General features: G+C 39.1%; 1 protein-coding gene across 1 annotated transcript in view; it reads right to left on the bottom strand.

Moving 5' to 3' along the window:
- CNN3 (calponin 3) overlaps positions 1–20256 on the bottom strand; it is a 36721-nt gene extending 16465 nt beyond the window's left edge. Inside the window, exon 1 of the mRNA XM_075182313.1 lies at positions 20077–20256. Coding sequence (XP_075038414.1) covers positions 20077–20133 — 57 coding nt within the window. The 5' untranslated portion in view covers positions 20134–20256. The remainder of the gene's footprint in view (positions 1–20076) is intronic.
- Positions 20257–20460: the final 204 nt, after the last annotated feature.

Raw genomic sequence — 20460 nt, forward strand, 5'->3', positions numbered from 1 at the left:
AACAGACTTTCCTGAGCTCTCCATTTTTCCCCCAAAACACAGTTAGGCTGTTCAATGAAAATACAAACTAGTTTAGAACAGTGCTTCATTAAGGATTGCAAAGACTTAAACACAAAAGAACATTTGCCCAATCATAGCAAATATTCTGACCACTTGCTGCTGTCACTGGACACAAGTTTTTACTGCCTTTAAAGAGAGAAAGACGTTATTTGTGCAAAACCTCCAGTTTCTTGGTGATCTGTAGATCAACATATGAGCTACTAAAGACTGCAAGTGCAAACTCCAAGCTTTTCAACTGCATCCAATGAGCAAAGGAAGGTGAAAAAAGTGTGCACTTTCACCCCTTTTATATGCTGTGCTCAATGACATTATTGGGAGTACTGGTAAAAGCAGATTGGTTGGGGAAGTACAAACTATTCCATACACAGCCTTATCATTCTAGAGCATTCAATATGCCACAAATGTCAAAAAAAAATAAAAATCTTATGAACAGATACAAATCCCACTACTGTGTTTAATGGGGAAGCTGCTATTGTAATATTACAATATATGCAATATTCATGTCAATAGAAAGGTCCTAGGGGTACACCAGATATAGTACGTTTATCAGTTATATTATACTCTGTTTAATGTTTGAACATAATACATTTTTTAAGTAGTTTATTAAATGTATAACAAAGCCAAACAAGTACATGAAGATAAGACATATGTACAATATATGGTGTAATACTTTAAATATTACATGGCTCCATGATTTTAGAAATTACTTAAGGTAGAAAGGAGGATCATTGATAGAAGTAAAAACCTAAATGGGTAAAGAAGCTACATTCAAGAAGAGGTAGTAGGTAGTTCTAGAAGCATAAAATGGGGACCGACAACCTCTAAATCCATCCTGCCATGAACTAGTAGAATGTTCTACTCATTCTTTCAACTACTAGGAGTGGCCTGTCAGAAATCAGGAGGAAAGTTTTCAGCATTTATGGCCCAACGCACCTGCCCAACAAGACCCAGATTGAACCCATACTCCAGAGACAAAGCTCTCAGTATTTGAACACTTATCCTGAAAGGGACAACATCCTGTTGACAGACAGGGTTGCTACCCCAATATCCAGATCAATGCAAGTGATCCTGCAATAAAAGACTGGTATAATGAGGTCTCTAAATGAGTCATTTCTCTCCCAATGCCACAGAGGTGGGTAGTCGGACAGAGTACACATAGAAGTTTGAAACATTTGCCCAATCCCATAACGAACAGATTGTGAAGCACAAGGCAACCAAATTATAACTACTAGACCTCCAAGAAAAGCCAGCAGACATGGACGACAGACAGACAATGTGAGATGGAAAGGAGTTTCCGATCTGTTCAGAAGTTAGATCTACAGGCCTATACACTGGAACTATTCCATTACTCCAGGCCCCAGACCAAGACCTCATTTGACCAGATACAGAGACTTCCCAAGCCACTACATTTAAGAGACTAATTTCTAATATATCAAAGAGCATATTCTAACAAACTAAACAACACTACAAATGGTAAGGCCCCTGGCACCTTCTGCAGCTTTTCCTGGATTTGACGCAAACACTTCCTACTTTAGCCCAGAGGAACACAATATTAGTATATCACTGGGCCAATGGCAAAATACAACGTCTAGTGCAGTGTTGGCTAATCTGTGACACTCCAGGTGTTGTGAAACTACAAGTCCCAGCATACCCTTCCAGCAATAAGCCGCTACATATTGGCAAAACATGTTGGGAATTGTAGTTTGACAACACCTGGAGTGTCACAGGTTAGCCAACACTGGTCTAGCGTCACATCATTACTTCAACAAGATCCAGCATGAAGATTATGTGCTCGCATAATACCCTTCCCCCAGACAAGCATCAGACATCCTCAGAGTGTTTGCACCAGGTAGAACACATCATCTGAGAAGATATCTACCCAAGAGTCTTACAATGAGTTATTTGGCAAGCAACAACCATTCCGTGAAGGTGATCTCCTTTGACCGGGAAGCCACCAAGCTAGCTTTTAAAGTTTACTTGTGGGTCTTCACATCAGTGAAAGGAGTCCTGTGGTGGAGGACTGAGCTAAGCTGGTTGGCGAGCTATAGAAATTATTACCCCAGTTAATCAGTAGTAGGGTTTATTGTCCAATTTGCTATTAGATCTTAGGCGGGGGTCTCGAAGTCTGATATAGGTCATCCTCTAAACACACATGTGGTTCTTCTCTTGAATCTACTCTCCCTGTGCATGTTAGAGAATCCAAATTAATTAATTGTATACACCTCTACCCCAGTTTATCATCATCTATTTATTTATATAGCACCACTAATTCCACAGCGCTGTACAGAGAACTTGCTCACATCAGTCCCTGCCCCATTGAAGTTTAATCTAAATCTCCTAACATACACACACAAAAACCGAGAGAGACTAAGGGCAATTTAATAGCAGCCAATTAACCTATCAGTATGTTTTTGGAGTGTTGGAGGAAATTGGAGCACCCAGAGGAAACCCAAGCAAACATGGGAAGAACATACAAACTCCACACAGATAAGGTCATTGTTAGGAATCAAACTCATGACCCCAGTGCTGCGAGGCAGAAATGCTAACCACTAAGTCACCATGCTGCCCACAATATTCAATTCATACTTTGGCCTACATTATCCTTTAACAAAATAAGGTTTTTTGTTTTTGTTTTTATCTTCTTCTCCAATTAGTTGTTGTTGTTCCTCCCGATTTTCCTCTACCCTCATTACCACACCCCCTTCCTGTCCAACCTCATCAAGCAGTGCTCTCACCATCATAAATATACAGATCTCTTTGTTCTTTTCTTCTAGGAGACCGGCTTAGCTGGGAGGACACCTAAATTGCCTAAGGCGTTGATTATATTTATGCCCATATACACTAAGTCCTGCCACTCTAGGTAAAATGATTGCTTTAAAAAAAACCTGTTCCTACCGCAAATGTTCCATTATCCCTAATTCTTTATTGTATTTGGTTGGCCTGTTTTCCATATTTTACCCATTCTTCACAAGAGGTCATAGATGAACCTAGGTGCTCCTTCACCTTGACTTCGTCACATACAGTCTAGTAACACTAGTCTATGCTCCCAACAGAAATCAAATCACATGCATACATTAGCTCTGGTAAATACCAAAAAGGACATGTGATTATCATTGGATAATTCAATCTTACCCCAGTAAACATGTCGCTTGTCTATTCTTGTGAACATGCAGCTAGTGGACAAAAAGGTCCTACAACAACCACCCCTCACTATTCTTCCTTTCTTATGGTCTGATCATGCCCCAATCTCTAGGACAGTTACCCACAAACCAGTATCCCTTTTAGAAAGTGGAGGTTTTTGAGAACTTTCTTGAAATTCTATTTTCAGCACAACTATTGGTACACGCTGATGACAGTCCCTTAAGCATAGCCATTTAAGCTGATGCCTACTTGGGAAAAAGAAATACAGGATAGCGAGATCTAGAGAAACACCCTAGAGTCTCTGGATAAAGCTTTGGCCAACATAAGGTGATGAGTAGAGTAGATCTGGTTAAGTGGTAAAGTACTGTTTATATCCACGGCACACCCTGATAACACACTGAATATAATATATATATATATATATATATATATATATTATACTGACAAACTTTGTACACTAAATGTAACCATGCTGATTAATGTTCTGACTGTAAAACTAAACACCACAAGCCAAAGATAACCGACAAAATTACTGAGTTGCGAAGAATAAAGTTAGGTATTCTTCTTAGACTCCATAAAATTACCCTCTATCCCACTACTACAAGTTAATAGTCCTTGGTCAAAGGAAGAGGGTCTCAGAACTATTCAATCTTTACCATCTGAACAATTCCTAACAATTTTCTCTCACCAGACTAAGAACTTTTCCATATTACTCATTTGTAAATGAAGAAAAGGCATTGGACTTATCTCTCCTACATGAAACAATGGTAAATGTCCACTCACACCCCCCCTTTATTAATTTGTTTTGAGTTTTAATTCAACAATAAGCAAGCAATATGCGGACCCAAGCATCACACTAGATCAAGAAGACCGATTTAAACACCTATAAAGTGTGTGAGATTTATGAATCACCAGTTCTGCCCCTGTGCTATGTGCCGTGAGTAGAAATGAGTAGTCATGTGTAAAAGGTATAATTAAAATATATTTTGAATATTTACTCAATAAAATCCAGTCGGGGGACTGCTGGCACAGGATCTGGTTACCCACTCTATGGAGCAGAACTCGGCTTCAGGTGGGATCCAGACCCTGAAGCATGTTCCCTGGAAGTATTCTAAGATGGATATTTAAAGATTAAATCTCCTGCCTTACAGTCAGCGGTGCCAGGGGATGAGGGAAGGCTGAGCCTTCCTCACCCTGGCAGCTAGCTGGGGGGGTACACACACACACACACAACACTGTCACTAGCAACAATGGAAATGTGTGTGACCCCTGCAGGCTGATTTACATGCTAACTGCATGACTCAGCCTGGATTTGTTACAGGGACGGGTCTGCATCCTATGTCAACGCTCTGTCTGCCACCAGTAGTCCTGAACCAAAGTAAGTGGTCAGGAAGAACCAGCCAGTCACCAGCAAAGAGGCGCTGCAGCAGCTAAAATACACACAGATGCAAGCACACAACATGCAAGAGGCATAAAACAGGGGACTCTGCTGGTAAGAGCTTAAAATTTAATGGGGAGGGGCAACACGAAACATACACGGTCCCAACCACTCTACTTAGAATTTACACAGTTCTCTCTCCTCTTTGTTAGGGACAGTAACCTCTTCCACAAACTTTGGTTCTGTCCCAAAGTCTTCCCTCTCTGTGAATAACAATTCAAGGTGCCACTCATTCTATTGATGGCTTAACTCTTTCCGCTGATTGATAATAAATAAGCGCTTACAATTATGGCGACACATGGCACACGTCTGCATTAAAAACACTTACGTGTGTTGACAGACTGAATTGTCATTGTTGTTAAGTATCTACTTTCTGAACATGCTCAATTTCTCCAACTGCTCAAAGCTAAATTGTTTTGTGGGTGTGAAACAAAAACAGTTTGTGTAAAGATCTTTCAACTACATTTCATAGATCACTATTCTTCTTTCAATACCAGCTCTGCTTCCATTTTAGAAAGGAGGAGATCTCCTCACTAGACTTTCCATTTACAGACGTAATCAACTTATCTTTCCTTTATTATTTTCCATGTAAGGTGTTCATTCCTCTGGGATGTAAGGTCTCACGTTCAGCGCCCTCGTTCCTTGTGTTTGCCTTCCTACCACTGCACCACTATCTCCCCCATCCTATTTATATCTCATGCCCATGATGCTGGGCACATATCTACTTTACACTATCACTTAAGCTTATTGACTTGTACATAGCTGGACCTGCAATTCTGTTTATACTCTTAATTTGCTGTTGACTGGTCATTGTATAATTTTATATTATGTAATTATACATTATTCGGAGCTGTCCATGCACTCTGTTACATGTGTACTCTGCTCACCCACTATGTACAGTGCTGCAGACCATCTGTGGCACCTTATAAATAAGAGAAAATAATAATACTATATGCATCCAAGTTTCTTACACTATTTTTAGACACCGTGGGGTAATGGGAGAGCCGCCTCTTTCTCTGCATTCCCCTATAGTCTATAAAATAACCAACTATAGACATGTGAATCTCAATCACCCACAATGAAAGATCTGTAGCCCCAACATTCTATAGTGGAAGGGTCCAGACACTCACAAATGTGTTTCCAAACCTTGGTCCTCCGACTAAACTGTATGGAGAATTGTCAAACCAAAAATAGTTAAACTTATTCACTGTATATTTTAATATGTAATTTAACATAATAATTGTAATTAAATTAATGTTACTCAATATAGATATTTTGTATTACTCGTTCATTAAACCACTGAAAATTAAATTTGCTATATTAACTGCCTCAACACTCTCTGTAACCACTTTCATGGCCGGATCAACCATCACATTTTTGCTATACTTCCATTTCTCCAAGAATAACTTTACCTTCTAAGTCTACTCAGAGTTTTAGACTTCTTTTTAGCAGGAGACAAAGGTAAGAAGCAGCATCTTCAGATTTGTGGATGCATATTACATTTAGAGCTAATTTAACTTAAAAAGCCACCACTATTGTGCATTTGCAGTATTGTTGCCATGCAGGAGATAAAGTATTTTTTAATAACATTGTCATCTATTTGATCAGTTTTACTGGAGAAACAAGCCGACTTCCTCCAACACGTTTCACATGAATACTAAATGGAAGTCTCTGCCTCATTTCAGCTCAGCCTGCAATCTGCTGAATGTGCACCAATTCACAGGGGAAATTTGATCTGCTTTCCAGGTTGAGCGAAGGACTAGCACTTATGGGCCTCCTACACACGAGCACTGAGAAACAATGGCTGCGAAACACAGACAAAATCTTGTGCTTTGTCCTCGCTTTTACCAGACCATCTGAAGTGTGGTCTCAAAGCTTCCCTACAGCATAGAGTACTATGTACTTAATGAGTGCTCCCATCGAGCTACAGTGTATCGTAGAGTGTTACTGCTTGGGAATGCTGAAGGAAACCTAGTAACGGACGCAAAGCTAGCGCCTGTCAGAAAGGCTGTGTACAGATATAACTGCTTTATTTTATTTTTTTAGAGTAGCGCATTTTATAGGCATGATTAAAGCACAAAACACTAATTATATATATATATATATATATATATATATATATATATATATATATATATATATATATATATATATATATATATATAGCCTAATTCAGCTTATTGCCAATATAAGCTTCCTAATATACAAAGACTAAAGTACAGTGTGACAATTAAAAAAAAAAAAAAAAAAAGGAAACACTTAAAGTTTGAACATCCTGACATATCTTCTGTTAAAAAGGACATTTAAAAGGATGTTAATAGAACGAGTGTGGGATTTAGGCTCAAGCACACTGAAAAACAGACATGAACAGTAAAACACAGGGCAGCTGTGACAATTTATAGTAGAAAGAATACAAATTAACCCCAACTGCTTCATCCCTGGGGGCTTCTCCTGTGGATCAGTTTTCTTCTTACAACCACTGATTTAGAATTTATTGAAGCCCTGATACAATGCCCATTTTTTTCCCCTTAATAGCACTATGTGGCTTCAATAAGAACTTATGCATGGGTCACCAAGCATTTCAGACTAACCCAACCCAGCTGTTACATGCAGGCCAACTCTGAGCCATGGACACTTTATAGCCAATGTAATCTGTCCGACAGGACATCACTGCATGTTATTTGGCCCCACAGACAAATCCCAAAAATTGTATATTTTAAAGCGGCAAAATATTTTGCAGTGCCATACTATGGGGAGACCAAAGTAAACACGGATAGCAGTACAGGAACATACACTGTGAGAGCATGCAAGCAGGATCCTCTCGCCTTCTATCTCAATCTAATGATTTTCAAGTCTCCATAAAACAAGCAGGATATCCCATTGATTATACACAAGTGTGGGTGATAACCACATACAAGCACATGAACAATGCCTCAGCAGAAAACAACAACATTATCTGACAAAGCACTGGATCAAAGAGCACATGGATACATCAGTATACTTATTAGAAGGGACATTAATGCCTAGCGTGCAACTTTGAAGCTATTTTATGTAAATAGGTTTACTCTCTTACTGGATTATAAAGTCATTTAAGATTCAGGTTAACTTGCTGGGTTTCATTTTTTGATAGAAATGTTGGCGTTAACACAAGAGTGTTATTAGTACTGTGCTCCCTCTCTCAGTAGCTCAAAACTGGCACTGCGACAAGGGTAACAGATAATAGAACATATTTAGCTTTGCACTCAGTACTTAGTGGTAAATGAGGTGGGGCATTATAAAGAGACGTTTGGTTTAATGTTGTTGCATGAAATAGAGAGGAAAAACCCACAAGTGCGTCATTAGCAATGTAATGTGAGCTTAGTGAAATCGCACTACTTATACCATCACTCTCAGCCACTGACACAAATGCAGTAAACCACAGGTTTTCTGACGCAGTACAGTGTACCCCATTTGGAAGATTTGTCAGAGTCATCTTCATCATCGCCCCAATCATTCCCCGGCTCTTGTCTCCTCTTTGGGCATAAGTGTTTGACATATAGATATATATATGCATTCCTGCTTCAGAGATGTTCCTACCACATGCAAAAATGTCACAGTAAGATACAGAGAGGTACTGAACAAATCAGATTCTTGCCAAACATTAGCATAGTCTGGTATGTTATTTATTTTTTTAACTTTCAGCACAGAGTAAACTGCAGCATATAAAAATTCACAGAACTTGTTAATGACAATTATTAGTGCGATACATCTTGTGCTTGTACACAAACCCCATTCACAAAAGTTATTTAATCCAATTAAAAAATGTAAAGTACTAGGTTTTGAATCACCGGCATCTAAGACAAATTAAACTATTTTAATGTAAACACGTGTTTTAGAGGGCCGCGTTTTTCTGACCAAGAACCGCAACATTCTAAAGTAAAGCTACAGTGATGTACACTTACAACTATGTACAATAAACATTGGTGTAATCAGATTTTCAGTGATGCTTTTATGAAAACAGCTGAAAACAAATTTAACAAATAGCAGAGAAACACACTAAATAAATACCCGTTAGAATTGCACAGCTTTGTGATTTATAATTTTGCAACAGATTAGATCCAAAAGATTACAAAATAATTTTTTTTAAACAAAAAACTTTGTGGGAAGGTTTGCAGGATGTGCACCTGTCTGGCAACTTGTACCCTAACACTAGAGACAATACACTTCCACAGGAGCACCACACCAGAAATCACTAAGGTTGTATTCTGCTCAATCTGATATACGGGCCCAGAGCTTCATACTGGAGCACAAGTTTATTACATTAACATAAACCAATTAATCTTCCAAGTAATTAATGTCCTCATATTCAGATTTACAGGGATTAACAAAATATTTTTAAAAGGGTTTACTTATTTGCAATTGATTGTTTATGTCTTTATACATTCAACTTATTTAGTCCACTGGTTAGACTGCAGAGTATAGCGCAATATGCATAGTTATATTTAAAGTATACCTGTATATACCGGATGCAGCCACTTTGTGGGCTGAACCAATATTACAAGAAATGTTGTTCTATTATAAAGAAAAGGGAGGGGGGGGATCTTGCACTGAAAAATGAACAGGACAGATATCCTATGAAAAAGGAATGATTGTACATTAAAAAGGGCATAAAACCTTATATGCACAGCACATTGCCTGAAAACTGCTCCCCTTGTCTTCAAACTGTTCTTTCCACAAGTATTGGTTGTACACGGCAGCAAGACTTCCAAAAGGATGCCTTAGTGGGAGGTTATAGCTATAGTGACCAATGCTGTCCTATAAAAACAATGTTAGATTATTATAAGAAACAGCTGATCATACATACAGAAGAAGTATCTCTAATAACCACACACAATGCACACACCCTCACACACTGAAATATTCTGTATTTTACTGTACATGCAAAGCCTTTCCAAATTAAGTTTAGTAATGTTTAATGTCTCTTAAGGAGGGCAATCAGGTGTTTTCCCGAATTCATTGGGATCATATAGGTTAAATAATTGAATATGCATGACAATGTTGACGTGTCATGTTATGTGTAATGTCAAAAATGAAAATCACAATCACTGTTAAAATATTAACAAGTCTTTACAGGGCAGATGGAACTTATAAATAGTCTAAACAGCTTGTTGCCACCAGTGAAAATGAACGTGCCCCAGGATTTTTCTGAGCCTCAGACAGCTGAGGTTTTTCTTACCATGGCTGCTGAACCTGTTTTTTGGCTTAACAGATGATTGTGCAGCGTTACCTTAAATGGAAAACGTATTTGCCATACCAATCTACACTACTATTTCTGAAATGTAGAAAGAGACCCTATTGCATGCCAACAGATGGGGGACCAGAGGAATCGGGAGACAAGCCAAGGCAAAACAAAACTATGACAACAATGCGGCATCCTGCACTCCCAGCTTCAAATAATTCACAGTGACTCCTCTATTTCACTCTCAACTTCCTACTCCCCTATCTTACAACTGGGATCAACTTCGCCACCCACACCTCCTGAACGTGCCTTACACACATCATCCACCTTCTGAACACCTGCTCCAGTGCACAAGCACACACCCCCCTATCAGTACTCACTGTACCAAACCACACTGTACTCTGCTCTCTAATGTCTTTGTACAAGTACTGTGTGACCCATGTCTGCATGTAGGATACCCGTCCATCAGGAGATATAATGTGCAGTCTTTCCTCACCAACGTTTATATAGTGCCAGCAAATTCTGTAGCGCTTTATAATTGGAAACAAACAGTAATAAAACAATACTGGGTGATACATACATACAAAGGTAAGAGGGTCTTGCTCGCAAGCTCACAATCTATGGGACAACTGGAGTTTGATACACAAGGGCATGTGCTACATCATATTGCATATTGCATATTTTTCAGCTAGAATGCAAAGGTAAGAAGTATTGAATGGGCTGTGTGATCAGTCACACAGCAATGGTGGTCAGAGGGATGTTGTCTTGTGTTAGCTGTGTAGAGGGTGGTGATAGGGTAACCTTGGGAGATTAACAGGGTGGTAGAGGAATATTATAAACTTCTCTGAAAACCCACATCTTCAGACAACGCTTGAAGATTTAAAAATTAGAGGAAAGTCTTATTGTGCGAGGGAGGGAATTCCACGAAGTGGGTGCAGCCTGAAAAAAGTCCTGTAACTGAGAATGGGAGGATGTGATGAGATCAGAAGAGAAACAGATCTTGTGCAGAATGGAGTTGTCCAGTTGGGAGATATTTTGAGACAAGTGAGATGTATGTCGGTGCAATTTTGTTGATGGCTTTGTATGTTCGTAAAATAATTTTATATTGGATTAGTTGAAAAACAGGCAACCAATGTAGAGACGGGCATAGTGGCTCAGTAGAGGAAGAGCGGTTTGCAAGGAAAATCAATGTAGCCGCTGCGTGCAAAATAGATTGTAAGGGTTCAAGTCTGATTTTGGGAAGACCAGTAAGGAGGGAATTGCAATAGTCGATGCGGGAAATGATGAGTGCACGAATTAAGGTTTTTGCAGTGTCTTGTGCGAGATATGTGCGTATTCTGGAAATGTTCTTCAGATGTAACATGATTTAGATCTAGAGTCGATGTGGGGAACAAAGGATAGTTGTGAGTCAAGGATTACACCTAGGAAGCGAGCTTGCGGGGTGGGATTTATGGTCATGTTATCAACAGAAACGTCAGGCAGGTAGCTTCTGTTTTTGGGTGGGAATATTATTAATTCAGTTTTTGAAATATTGAGTATGAGTTGGCGAGAAGACATTCAAGATGAAATGGCAGAAAGTCAGTAACGCGAAACACAGATGGTGAAAGATCATGAGAGGATAGATAAATTTGTGTATCATCTGCATAGAGATGATACTGAAATCTAAAGGAGCTTATTAGTTTTCCAAGAGAAGCAGTGTAGATAGAGAATAGCAGAGGCCCTCCTCTGAGCCTTGTCGTACTCCAACTGATAAAGGAAGTGCAGCGAAGGTGGATCCAGAGAAATTAACAGTGAAAGAGTGATTAGATAGGATGAGAACCAGGATAGGACAGTGCCTTCAAGACCTAGGGATTGTAGCGTTTGTATGAGGAGAGAGTGGTCAACAGTGTCAAATGCAGCAGAGAGATCTAGGACAATTAGCAGAGAGTAATGGCCTTTAGTTTTTGCTGTGATCAAATCATTGACAACCTTGGTCAGTGCAGTCCCTGTGGAGTGTCGAGAGTGAAAGCCTGACTGAAGGGATTCCAGTAGGTTATTTGCTGTAAGAAAGTGTGTGAGGCGAGTGTAAGCAATTCTCTTAAGAAGCTTGGAGGGGCATGGGAGCTGAGAGATGGGGCGGTAAATTGAGAGAGTTTGGGTCAGAAATTTATTTTTACAGAATAGGAGTAATCACCACGGCGGGAGAGGGAGAGAGGCTCCATAATCCTATGAAAAAGATATAGATGAGAGAGAAGATGGAAAAAAATGTATTGTCACAATGGACTTATTTATTTACACATGTAAAACAATCTTGATATCTAATCATACACTGTAATAAAGCTTTGTAATATGCACAACGTTTGTGTTTTAATGTTATTCAAGTGAAAATTTGCTTTTCTCTAAAAGTGCAAGAGGAGAATTCAAGTCTTTGTGCAGGCGGATAAAGGTAACAGACTTTAGTTAGAGATGGTATGAGCACAGGACACAGGGACCTACCAATTTGTGAGGGTATGGGATCAAGAGGAAAGGAGGTAGTGTATGAAGATAAGAAGAGAGTAGAAACTTCCTCTTCATTTGTGAGATCAAATCACGGGAGTGTATCAGAGAGTGACACAAAGGAATTGAGCGGATTTCTTGTCAAGGGAGATACCATTTCAAGTCTGATCTTATTAATCTTGTCCTTGAAATAAGAAACAAGATTGTGGGCACTGATGGTAGTCAGAGGGTTAGTGGTGGGAGGGTTTAAATGCGTTAAAAAGACATTTGGGGTTAGAAGCCTGAGCATAGAGGAGATCGGAAGTATGTTTGTTTTGCAGTGTCCAGAGCATTTTGATAGGAGTGGTAGATAGCAGTATATGTGATGAAATCATTAGAGGTACAAGATTTACACCAGTGACGTTCTTTCCTCCATGTCTGTGTATAATATATACTGGTGCCTACTCTGATGTCTATCAATACACTTTACAATGATCACGTTTATGCATATATTTTATGCCACCAATGTCCATGTACACACAGTGCCCCCATATCATTGTGCCCCATGTCTGACACAGCAATACTAACATGAATACAACAACAACAAAAAAAGAAGAGGAGACCAAACAAAGGCAGGCATCAGAATCCTAGAATACATATCACAAAGTAGATGGAAAAATGCATATAAATTAGCAATTAAGTCCTTTGTTAAGGACAAGGTCAGACAGGCGTTTTAGACCAGTAAACCACATTGTTATGAAAACGTCTGGCTCATCTAGTCTCCAAAAAGTGATTGAACATTTAAAATCCTAAAAAACACATTTTCCCAGTTTCTTTGAAAACATTCTGATTTTATGTAAACAGGTGACTCAACTGAATTTTCTTGGTACTTTAAATGATGTATGACTATTTACATATTTTATTACTTGTACACATTTCCAACTCCCCCTATTCAGTCTATCACTTCTACTCTGCAACTTCCCACTATCTATTCTGCACACAATATCATTTTAGTGAAAGTTCCTTCGAATGGTACTGAAACCGGTTACAAGATGGGGCAGGGACTGATGTGAGTTCTCTGTACAGCGCTGCGGAATTAGTGGCGAAATATAAATAAATGGCGATGATGATGAATGCGTGAGATTAATGCGGCAACCAATTCGATAGACACCTCCAGCCTGCAGAAGTTTGAACCGGACACCCAGTGTAGTCTCCAGCATAGAAAAGTCCCTTACTGTTAAACAATGCATTGCCCAAGTTCTGCGAGAATGCTCCTAGACCAACAGTCCAAATATGGTCATGGCGAGTAGGCTGTCTTATGTCTGGTGTCCTTTTAGAAAGGTTGCGAGAAAATGTGTTGTATGCAAATACATTTTTGCATTGAAAACATGATATCCTATTGTAAAGCGCTACAGAATTTGCTGGCACTATATAAAGTGTTGATGATGATGATGATAGTTACTACCACATGACTGATGTATTTTGATCAATTTAGATGTTGAAAGCCTTTACACCAATTCTTTCTGTTGGAAAAAAAAAAATGGAGCTAGCTCGGTACATTTTTGATAATTTGTATATTGTGACTAAGAAGTAGCTATAAGCGCAATTACTTGTCTTAGGGGTGTCTAATATTTTCTGTTTCAAAACATACATATGAGAAGCTCTGCCATAGGGTCCAGTGTGGCGCCTATATATTTGCATATCTTAGGCTAGATGGAGTGTTTTCGTCCGATAATCGAGCAAATTAGCCAACATATGACCGTACAGTTTGAAGTCGGGTTAGTGTGTATAGGGACACGATGGTCGAAAATCATTCTAAATTGTTGATTGTCGCCTCATTTGGATGGTCGTACTGTTTAATATTTTCCGAGCAATCACCAACCGATCATGTAGTGTGTATACACTCATGCTCACGATCTCCATAGAGTTTACAGAGTCTTGTTCTTTTCAGCAGATGCTAGCAAGGAATGTCCCGGTGAATAAATGTAGAGAGCGCTGTAGAAGGAATAATTCATCTGTTCGTTCTGAGACAGAATGTTTCGTTTCAGAGTCACAGAAGCTAACGAAATTCGTTAGGCCATGTGGATAGCTATAACAAGGCGGTTTTAGTCAATGTGACAATAGTGAATAAATTAATATTGTACTGTCATTCTCTGAAGATTAGAGGACCAGATGAAGAGCACAGATCTGAAGGTAAATCATGTCTGTGTACGCATGAATAGTCAGACTGATCGGACCTTCAGTCGTAGGTACAATATCACATGGGTCGGACAATTCTTCAGTGTGTACCTAGCCTTAGTAGTGGAACATTTACAACTTACTTGCCTAACAATATTCTTGTGCTGGTTCTGCTACAGAGATTATATCTTTATGGTGTAGATGGACACTTATGATTCATTGCATCGTCTTGCTCAAGAACTAAAAAACATGTCTACATACTTAAAATCTACTTTGAAATTTGACTGACCAGTCATTTTTCTTGATACTGTGGCGATAATCTAAGCAGATATTGTAGTGATCGATTAGTGTGTAAATCTGACCGATAGAAGAACAGCATTGTAATATCAGATCTGTTACCTGTACCATTTGAAGCAGGCATTGCCTAAGTCTCAGTTTACAACTTAAAATAAATTTGATGTACTGTAATGTGTGACAAAAGTATTTCTGAAATATAGCTAAAATTTAAATAGCAGGTTTATCAGTACAGTAATATATAAGAAAAAAAAAATAAGTCAGCAGTATCCATGTAGCAAGAAGAGGACTTGTTACAATCTAGACTCAAATAAGCTAGTGTTTGCATCCTCTTAATGTTGTCTGCCAGAATCACTGAAGTAGTCGTAAACACTGCACTGTTGTCTGGATACGAAGAGAACTGAACGTAGTGGCGATCAGTCACCCACCTGTTTTTGCATAAAAACGGACCAAGAATTTCAGGGACTATCTAGTTAGGACAGATAAAAGTACCAGTTTGGGCATTTCTTTAGACATCATAGAAAGGGACCATGCTTTGCTTCAACTGTGTACTTAGTAAGAATTTAAGGAAAGGTTAATGGTTTAATCATCCAGTGAAGAACACTTGTCTGCCCTTCATTGGATGCAATATATAATTGGCAAGCAATCCAGTGTTGGAGAATGGAATTTTTACTAACTATATATTTTTGCAAATGGTCATTCTGTTCAATTACATTTTTTTGGCCACTGAGTTTCCAAAAGTAAGAAAGGGGAACACAGGCTCAAAAGTTTTATAGTGTATAAAACCTATAGAATAATGCTCTTAAATACAATGAAGTATGGTGGGTTAAAATGCTTTTCTATGCTTTTATGATTGAATCATCTATGCTTTTCAATGCATCAGTCTTCTACTTATGGACATTGCAAACATATTACCATGGACTTTTGTTATGTGGCTTTATTTTTAGCATGCCATGTCTTTTCCATTCTTAGTCTGTACAATATATAAATTGAATTAACACTGGTTTCAATATTGTTTGTCAATTGTTTTTGTAAATTGCAAGTCTATAATCTGCGTACAGTATCACTGTGGTTCATTTATATATTTAAATCAATATGCCCATAGATTGTAAGCTTGCGAGCAAGGTTCTCTTACCTCTCTGTCTGTATGTATTACCCAGTATTGTTTTATTAATGTTTGTTCCCAATTGTAAAGCGCTACGGAATTTAAATATAAATATATAAATAAATGATGATGGAGCTGGTCATTATGATGGGTCTGTGGTAAAGGTTTATTGGCTTATGTGACACCACATTGGGAGTGAATGTGAAACCCTGCATGGTACCCATATACTATTAACCTAGAGTGTATATGTATATTTTTACTTAATGGACTCATGGTTTGAAAAAGGGTTGAGAGACCTAAAACGATCCATTGAAACACAAAGGGCAGCACAGTGGTTAGCATTTCTGCCTCACAATGCTGGGCCATGAGTTTTATTCAATGTTTGAGTGGATTATCACCCACATACTCGTAGGTCAATTGGCTTTGGACAGGATTCACCCAAGTGACTGATGCGAGTTATTAAGTACTCTCTGTAATAGCTCTGCATAATATGTTGACATTCTATAAATGTTAATAAATAACATGATGCAATTATTTTAATCTATAAATGATCTAATAGAGTCGGAATCTCATTACATTGTTGTGTGCTCACCCTATTACGTAAATCCTGTTATCGCCAGGAGACATTAGCTGGTGCCACCTGACATCACCTGTCTAGAGGGGAACATGAGTTACTAGGACGTATGTGAGTGCAGCTTCTCATATCCACTGGCATTAAATTACACACTTGAGGGATTTTAAACAGTAGTATAACGCACACAAATGGATCTGAAAAATTAATCTGTTCCCAATAGGAACATATGCACTTGCATTTGGGTGCATTGCATTAGGGATGTGGTTTTCTCCAATGTTTCTAATGCAAGATAAATGCACTGAGGTCAATGGAGTGACCTCTAATGACCTATTAAATACTAGTAGTGGATGAGACCCAGGGCCGGATTAACCATAGGGCTAACTGGGCTACAGCCCAGGGGCCTCTGGCATCCAGGGGGCCCTTGAAAGTGCTCAGCAGCAGTATTGATCGGTCGGGGGCGGGAGCGCCCCCGGCGTGATCAGTGCTGCTGAGCACTTTCACTGCGGTCCTTCCCCGGCGAGCTGTAGTCTCCTTACTGAGGAGATCTCGTGAGTCTCACTCTCACGAGATCTCCTCCGTAAAGAGCGTACAGCGCGCCGGGGAAGGAGGTAAGTGCCGGGGGGAGTGGGGGCGGCTCGGATCACTGGCTCATCGAACATTTCAATGCATTTCATTAAACTACATATTAGCTGTATCTTAAACTTGATTATAGGAGGGTGCCCTCATTGTAAAGGGGAGTGTGGAAGTAGATAGGATGCTTCTGTGACATTACCAAGTTATTTTTTCAACAAAGGAGCTAAGACAGGGATACTTTTGTTTTACAGAGTACCCGACGTCTACAAACAAAACAACGGAAGCAGACATTTTGTGGGCTTTAACAGTATTCAAGAGAATGTCATCCATCAATTTTCTAGGAACTGGTGACATCATAAGCACATATGGCAGATCTCAGTGCTGTTAGTAGTTACTAGAGGTTAATTGTGCTGAGCAAACATTTGGGCTGCCTTCACTGCACAGACGACAGACGCACTTTAAGCAACAAGGGGACCTATTGAAAAAAAGTCTTATCAACATTATGCACCTTCTTGCCACCCAAGAAAAATAGTCAAGCTGGTCCTTATTTGCATTAACCTCTCCTGCCTATATACAGTTAATCTAAATGAAAGCTGCTCAGTCAGTAGCAAGGGCAAACTGGTAGTCACAGCAGGAGGAAACTACACAAAGGACGTCTGCTGAGACATTTGTTTTCATGAACCAACTGCAACTCTCCTGAAACATCAGAATAGCAGGAAATTTCATGGTTTTTAATATGATTGCAAAGAAGGAATCTAAACTGAACTTTATCAGGAGAGATGGGGAAATCTTCAAACTGCATAAGACTATATGACATTACAAACATTTCTATGTAACCAACTTCCAATATTTGAGAAGTTGTGAAAAAATTATTTCGAACCTATTTTTGGAAATGAGGTTCCAGAATTTTCCTGTAATTCTTCGGTATGTTTCCAAAAACTGTACTAACTTAAAGGACCCACGGGGTAGGCACAATATCTGCCATATTTCAGAACAAAGCTTCTACTGGTCTCCATAGTTTAATCGTTTAAAAACATTTGTACCTTTGTTTAATGTACACGTAGATTATGTTTGTAAACAAATTTCTGTGTATGCAGAGGAATACAGATCACTTTGCTGATAAATGAAGGAATGAAATTGATTATACATTCACTTGAATTTTTTTTTATATAATAAAAAATATTTCCCTTTAGTAATAATATTTGTTCACAAAACATGTGCTATGTTTTTTTTTCCAGTAAAGTAAACTGTTGAAGTTGTCCACAATGCCAGGAATAGATACTTTGGTAACCGCACGAATTTACATCAAAAAAGTCCCGATTAGGAATTTAAGAGCATAAATGGTTAAGACAACACTTTCAAAGAACCCAACAGACTTTTTAAAAGTTGAGAATGAAAAGGGGAAAAACAAGAACTGAAGGGGTTATTGAAATGTAAAAGGCAGGAGCAGTCTTTGTGCTTCTGCTGCTTGGCTTGAGATGCTGGAAGCAGACAATGAGCATTCTGTATGCAAAGCCCACACCATTGGATGCTTCCCCTGCCCAGAAGCCATGAGGTAATGCCCCTGGAATGTGATGGGGGGAAGGGGTGGGGAGAGGGGATGAGAAGTGAAATTTTTTTTTCCCCAGAATTTTCCCAGACTATGGAGGCAAGGCTAATTAGCATCCACCAGACAAGCAACACCTTCATCCTCTTCAGTTTCCTTTACAAAACTTCCACTGCAGAAAGGAAATTTAAAGGAAGGTGCTCGTCTGTCAATCATCAGATCATCTTCTTGTTGATGGACAACAGCTGCTAAGTTTTAGGTTTAAAAAAAAAAAAAAATAGTTGCAGTTCTCACTTGGCAAATAACTTTTGAAAGCCTTGAAATCCACAGAGCGCCGTAATCCGCTAACTGGAGGATCCTTGCCAGAGGCAACCAGTTATTCGTACAAAACGCCTCACTTTGCATCGAGCTGGCACGGGTGCAAAAAAAAAAAAAGTGAAGCTGTGTAGATCCCAGAGTGCATAAGTAACATTGGATGGGTTTACAGCATATGGATCAAAGGGCTCCAACAGTACCAGGAATCATAATTCTTAAATACAACAGGAAAGCAGCCAAACTCCATGTCAGTCATTCCAAAATTCATATATCCTCTAGGATACAATATATACAGGTGATAATCCCATGCCATTCATGTGTATATGTCCCAAATCAATACATTAATATGGGGTTTACAGTTTACAATTCACAAAAGAAACTAAGAACTACAAAAGAAAAACACTGTCCCTGACCATCAATTCCCAGTATAAGAAATTATCTGTAGTAATGCACAGTAGTTTAAGTATTCAGATTCTAAAATTAAAGCCATTTTATTTCCCTTTACAATATAGCAAACACCCACTTTCTATGTTATAAGGAGAGTATAACATCTATGCTATCCAAGTCAGAAAAATTATATATATATATATATATATATATATATATATATATATATATATATATATATATTTATTTAAGGCTAAAACAGACCAAAGTGGATGGCATTAGAATGGAATACATTTAAATGTACTTCTGCACAAAGAATATTCCTGATGGTAAACAAGTGTGGCAATACAAAGGGACCAATATAAAGAGGTACCTCCCAATATGTCCTACAGAAAAAGATACGCAGTTGTTTATTATTATTGCAATTTGGTTACAGCCAAGTCTTAGGTTGGATTAAAGTAGATAAATTCTGCAAATGAGTCCAACTCCCACTCTGGGGAAAGCGTCCAGAACCGGCCTATGCAGAAGAGCTGGGAAGGGTGTGGGAGTGTATAATGTGAAGAACGCATCCCCTATAGAACATATGGATTAACCTCACGACCAACATCCACAACGATGGGTGATTTACAATAACCAGCATTATAATAATATGTTATATATGTTAAGAGGACATATAAATACAATGCACCAATCCATGTTCACGGAGCCGCATCGCAGGACAGTGACTTTGGGGGAGCCCAGCAGTGATCCCCACTTCTACAGACTATAACGGTCTCACTCTCTGTGCAGTTACCTTGTTCTTGACCTCTGCGGACAGCCCGTACGCCGGACCCTTGTTGAAGTTAGACATCGCGTGAGCCCCGATGTGTGGAATGTGCAGCGCCCGGGTCAGTGTTCTACTGAGACTCTGACAACTCGACTCAACCGGCGCGAACAGAACCTTCCAGCCTCTGCTTCCAACAAGGGATCGCAAGTGGGCGTATCCCTCCACGGAGATGGGCGTGGCCACAGCGGGCTGAGGGACGAAACGCCCGAACCAATGGAAGCCCAGCGCTGTCCTGAGGGGCGGGGTTAAAGTGAAAGCTCTGGATTGTTTGTGAGATGGAGACTTTCCGTCATTAACCCGTTCACTCCAGTAACACATTGTTGCTTTTGGATAATCTTATTCTGGGATTTC

This window comes from Mixophyes fleayi, chromosome 8 (assembly GCF_038048845.1).
Source record: "Mixophyes fleayi isolate aMixFle1 chromosome 8, aMixFle1.hap1, whole genome shotgun sequence".
NCBI lineage: Eukaryota > Metazoa > Chordata > Amphibia > Anura > Limnodynastidae > Mixophyes > Mixophyes fleayi.